Source organism: Nanorana parkeri, unplaced genomic scaffold (assembly GCF_000935625.1).
Source record: "Nanorana parkeri isolate BGI_ZX_2015 unplaced genomic scaffold, ASM93562v1 scaffold2154, whole genome shotgun sequence".
NCBI classification, from domain to species: domain Eukaryota; kingdom Metazoa; phylum Chordata; class Amphibia; order Anura; family Dicroglossidae; genus Nanorana; species Nanorana parkeri.
The window spans coordinates 133,791-139,877 of record NW_017308422.1 but is presented as its reverse complement, the minus strand read 5'-3'; the positions used below and the strand labels follow the sequence as shown (position 1 = coordinate 139,877).

The following is a 6,087-nucleotide window of genomic DNA, read 5'->3' as shown; positions in this document are numbered from 1 at the left end:
TTAATATTTCCCTTGTTTATTTACAATAGATCCTTTATTTTTATGTAGGCTTTCATTCTTAGCATATACCATGTAACAAAATAAACTGTTATAGGAGAATAAATGACTTATTTTTACATTTATGTACCACTGCACTTTTGTATGAACACAAAAAATAAAACATTTTGAGGACATACAGTACAGTACTTACCATAATATTCTGGCTATTTACAGATCAAAATATAAAACTGTAAGAACAAAACTTGTATTCATGATGTATTTACAAAGTTTAAAGCCTGTCAATATTCTAGGACAGGGGTTCTTAACAGGGGGTATCAATACCCCTTTGGGGATATGGGAACCAAATGATAGGAAGAGTAATTAAAAATAATAAATGGGAAATTTCCTTAGTGTAGCTATCTTGTGTATTTGTGTTTGCTGCTTTCATATGAAAATTATAAATCCTTATGATTTTCTTCCACCTGTTCTGTTAACTATGTATATATAAAGTTAGGGCGGCTTCACATCTGTGCAAGATAATGCACAGTGGGTGGTGCATTGACGTGCCATTCTTTTTTTAATCGCATCCCAATGCACCTTGTCAAACACACCCCAATGCACAGTCACTGTAGCATGAGGAACCATATGTGTAATGGGAACCATATGTGTATTGTGGTGTGGTGCATTGCCAAAACAGGGTCAGGTTTGTTTTCAGGTATGCTGACAACCAATGAAAAATGGATGAGCTTCCCTAATGCAACACACGCACTCTATTTATATCTATGTTTTATTTATAATTCTAACCCTGATGAAGGGAGATTGTGTGAGCCTCTGAAGCATTTTAGTTTTTTATGCTATTGAATTTTCATCAATAAAACCACTTTGGACTGTTCTACGCCTGGTGGCACCTCCGTTTTGCTTAAGTTTAATGCAACACACATTAACAAGCAACAAGAGGCCCTAAAATGTGAGCTATTAACATCTTTTTTAATTCACGCTGGTAACTAAAAGGACTGATGATGATAACAGTCTGGGGTATGGGGACATATTGGGCAGTCCATAGGGTGACTGTAATCATAATGTTAAGAACCCCTGCACAAGATGTTTTGGAGACGAAAAATTATTTTCTCTGCCTACATGTTGTATCTTGTGTTTAATTATGTCCTATCCAAAAGCAGGATGTACTATGTCACTCTTAAAAAAATATACATGGCATATACAGGTACTGAACAGCATACATCTTATGCCTTTTGTTGTGTTGTACTATCAGACAGTTACAAGGAAAGTACAGAAAACCGCAAGTTGCTTAACACGATTTGCATGCAAAGAGCAACATGGTTTAATCCACTTAAGCAATGTATTGATTAAACTGATCTCTGATTAAGTCACTTCCCTTGTGATGATTGCTGTGGCTATTTTCTGGGCATGGGATTCATCCTACCCAGCTGAATGAGGTCATCCCTAGAGAGAGGATATCTTGCACACCACACAGTAACCCTTTCCCTGACAACAGGTCTAGTTATCGTAGTCTCCAAAAGATCCAAAGCATCTGGTGAACTGTACCAAATCACAATACTGTAGATAAATGGGAACTGCAGACAGAGGTGCGATGGTGAAAAGAGGGACTGCCTTCTTCTGTGGAGTCTTTGCGGTTACGGCCAGCCAGGATCAAGGTATTTTTCTGGGGGACCAAGACCGGGACTGGGAGTTTGGGAGTCCAATGTTTAAAAAGAGGTGGAAGGAAATTTCTAAATGCAGAACGAAAGCGTCTGGAGAGAAGGTTGTAGATCAAAGGATTGACAGCAGAGCTGAGATAGAGGAAGACACCTGGAGAGACAAAGACATGTAAGATTTAAAACCCTACATTTACTAAATTAATAAAAGGTTCTCCATATTTAAAAGAACATTATGTGGGCATAGATAAAGCAGGTATAAATGACAGGAGATAGGAGTTGTAGTTAAAGCGCACAGGCAAACTTGGTATATAATACAGTATGTTAACACAATATGTTATCCTTTTTAGTATAATCAACTTTAATAAATAAGGAAACAATAAAACTAAAAAAAACCCCTCAAACTCCATGATGACCTGTTTTTTATATCCAACATTTTAATGAACATTTTTATTAAAAACGCTTAGTGAGTGAATATCACCAGCCAGCATGCTATGCCTACTGATATCATAATATCAACTTGTAAGCTTGCCAGCTCCCTGCTGTGTCAATACCAGCCTAAATGCCCTTCAGTGCTAGACAGAAGGAATGTCGAATTTCTGTGCCAGGAGCCCAGTGCAATTTATTTTGGTGAAGGGCTTTCAGCACTAAGTTAAAATAAAAATGTTTGCTCTCAAAAGCATAACTACAGCTTATCAGGACCGACAGCAAATTTTTAATGCGGCCTTTGGCGACCTCTTTCACTGTATCACCTGTTAGTGCCATCTGTTATGATATGTGTCACTGATCTGATCATAAAATATAAATCAATAACAGGATCATAGTCAGAACATTATCAGGGCCCAGACTCTGTGGATAAAGTTGTAGTGGTACAGCAGTGTACGGAATTCAATTTTAACCTTCATTTTTTGAGCTATCTTCTCTCCTCAGGAGCTCCCCAACCTTTTCAAAATCAGCTGATCTTTTAAAGAAGAAGTCTAACTAAATGTTATTTTATCTACTATGGGACCAAGTGCATGAAGCATATACACTGAGTGGCCAGATTATTATGACCACCCCATCAGTATTTTGTTGGGCCACCTTTTGCCTTCAATACTGCGGCGATTCTTCTTGGCATTGACTCCACGAGATGTTGAAAGGTGATGCGAGGAATCTGACACCATGCCTGATGAATAGCACTGTCCAGTTCTGTGAGATTTGAATGGTTGTGGAACCAGCTGCCTGATGGCTCTTTCAACTTCGTCCCACAAATGCTCAATTGGATTGAGATCTGGTGATTGTGGGGACCACCTAAGCAAGTTAAATTCTCCCTCATGTTTTTGAAACCACTCCTGCACAACCGTGGCATGGCGCATTGTCTTGTTGGAAGAAGCCATCTCCATTGGGATATGCCATCAACACGATAGGATGAACTTGATCAGCAACGATACTTTGGTATGTTGTGCTATTCAGACGTTGTTCCACACGAATTAAAGGGTCCAAATCATGCCCGGAAAACATGCCCCAAACCATAACACTGCCCCCACCAGCTTGAAGGGTTGTACTCATGCACGTGGGGTGCATGCATTCATGCTGTTCCCGCCAAATTCTCACTCTGCCATCTGCATGATGCAACTGGAAATGTGATTCATCGGACCACATGACTTCCAATGCTCGACTGTCCAACCCTTGTGTTCCTGTGCGAATTGGAGACGTTTTATCTTGTTAACTGCAGACAGCAAAGGTGTTTGAACAGGCCTTCGACTTCCATATCCCATACGATGCAGTGTACGGCGAACAGGGCATTCAGAGATCATTTCAGAGGATCCCTGATTAAGATCTGCAGTCATTTGATGCACTGTTGCCCTTCTGTTGTCTTGTACCAGTCTTGCCACTCTCCGTTCTGCCCTAACATTGACTAGTCGCTGACGGCCACAATTCGCACGTTCAGACCCAGATTTTCGGCTGATAGTCCAGTCTTTAAACACTACAGTCTTTAAACAATAGCTGCTCTTGAAAATTTAACTAATTCTGCTGTTTTGCTGATACTCGCTGCATGGCTCCGAGCTCCAACAATCATCCCACGTTAAAAGGCTGTTAAATCGCATTGTTTACCCATATCTTCAGAATAAAATCACTTCTACTGTCGTGGTAAATAACCTGCTTCCCTATTTATAATAGTCATTTAGCCGAAAGTGCCATTTTCGGCCGGCGCCCCCCCTTCACTTTTCGCCCGGGGCCCGCGCCCCTGCTGCCCCCATCGGTTGTTACGCCACTGCTTCTGTCACCACTCTAACTAAGCCTGCTGTCTGGACTACAACCCAAGGTCTGAGAAATGCATGATGGGATATGTAGTCTTGGGAAACCAGGATTGCATCACACCATGGAGCAGGGAAAGAAATGCAAAGCACACTGGGAATCCAGGAGGGTAATGAAAGGGAAGGGCAAACAGAAGGCAGCATTCTCTACATAAATGGGATTTTTATTTTCAAGTAAGCTTTTGATTGCATTATCAAAAACAATTATAATATGTATTCCTAATAAATGCTGATGTTACAACAGGAGAGTACTGTATATACTGGGACTTTAGAACTCCTTTAACCAGTTTGTAACGCAATAGTTGTATAAAATATGGCAGTTCATAGTCATGGTTAATATTCATACAAATGTGAAATGAGAATCACATAGGGGGTTATTCACTATTGACCCGAAGTTTACAGCCGTAGCTTCGGCTGATCCTTCGGCCGAACCGAAGGGCTGCTGTACGGGCTATTCACAATAGCCCGTACAGCAACCGAAGGCGGACTAGCAGCTCAGCCGAGCCAAAGGCATATGCTATCCGAAGTGACAGCCGAAGCAGGGAGAACAACATTGCAAATGACAGCTGGGCGGAGTCAACCGTGACCTCACAGCTCGCTCTGCCCAGTTGTATAGACAGATCAGTGTCCCCAAATGACCTGGGGATGGTAATCTGTCATTAAACAATAACTGGGCGGAGCCGGCTCCACCCAGTTGTTATTCATTGGCCGGGACCTGCTAGAAGAATCTAGCAGCTGTCAGCCAATAGGAAACAGTTGGGCAGAGCTAGCTGTCACTGCTAGCTCCACCCAATTGTTTTTCTTTTTCTTTTTTAAAATATCTTTCTTTTTAAATTTTACTATTTGTTTACATTTTAAAAATATTTTTTCAACTTTTTATTTTTTTTCACTCTTTTCACTTATTTGCTATTCTGCTCAGTACCATGGAGGTACCGAGCAGAATAGCTGAGCCGAATGCTGCTCGGCGGCATTCGGCTATTCACTCAATGCCGTTCGGCCCCTATGAGAATAGGGGCGAACGACAGCGAGTGAGCTGCCGAAGCTTCAATTCAGCTGATCCAGCTGTTGGATTGGCTGAGTCGAAGTCTCTCTGCACTACGGCTCAGTCGAACATGCAGACCAAAGGCAGCCGTACAGAGCTGATGTACGGCTGATTTCAGCCGATGACTGAGCTGGAGTGAATAGCCGAATCTCGTTCAGCTCTGTTCACTTTGGTTCGGTTATTCACTTGGCAGCCTTCAGCAGCTTTGTGAATAACCCTGATAGTTTATTTTCCTGAAGCCATTTGCTCATTGGTATTGTATGGCTAATTCATATACTGACATATTGTGGTCATTTTGGTTATTGCACTTTGTTTTTCTGTGGAACCTCCCATCTATGATGTATCTATGATGTATTTTCCCCTTCTTGTTCAGTACAAGTAGTGTGTCATGGCTACTTGTAACAGGACCACATGTACATGCTAGCTGGAAACATTATCAGCCTTTACCGCCTTAAATACCATCTATTCATTCATCTGCTGTATCCTGTTGCCTGCTGTAACCTGATGCATGGAATAAAAGCACTTTGTGGATGAAAAGGTATTTGGTAAATTCAGCTATCTGATAAGGATTGTCCGCAGGGATTATATCTGTTTATACAGGCCAGGCATAGAGGTCTCAGCAAGTGATAAATCGCTAATACAGCAATCGGAGTCAGAATACAGTTTGTTTTGTCAAAAAGTTCCACTACTATGGGGCATAAATAACATTCTGCTACGGTCCAGTAGCTATCCGTTTCTAAATCCCTCTTTTTAAGCAGTTGGCAGCCAAAATTCAGCAGGTGTCAAACTGTTTCCTATTACAAGGAATGCTGGGCAATTCATCAGATCTGAGACATTTAATCAAGACCGGCTCCATACGAAAGCACCAGAGGATTTCTTGCATCTGAACCATTCAATATGCTGCCAAAAACAGCAGACAGTATATGTGTGAAAGTGGATAGAATGCCATTACACTGCTTCTGATTATAAAAGTTAATGATAGCATAGAACAGAAGTCAGGAAGCAAATAACAGAAAATCATATAAAGTAGTAGAATAGTATTTCTAATAGTTAACACACAGTCATTTTATAGATAGTGTTGAAGGCGGGGGGGGGG

The 6,087-nt window shown here is 41.2% G+C and overlaps 1 protein-coding gene across 1 annotated transcript in view; it reads right to left on the bottom strand.

Annotated features, from left to right (window-relative positions):
* Window positions 1-1,298: 1,298 nt before the first annotated feature.
* NMUR2 (neuromedin U receptor 2) overlaps window positions 1,299-6,087 on the bottom strand; it is a 32,863-nt gene continuing 28,074 nt past the window's right edge. Inside the window, exon 4 of the mRNA XM_018572873.1 lies at window positions 1,299-1,806. Within this exon, the coding sequence (XP_018428375.1) occupies window positions 1,547-1,806 (260 nt within the window). The 3' untranslated portion in view covers window positions 1,299-1,546. The remainder of the gene's footprint in view (window positions 1,807-6,087) is intronic.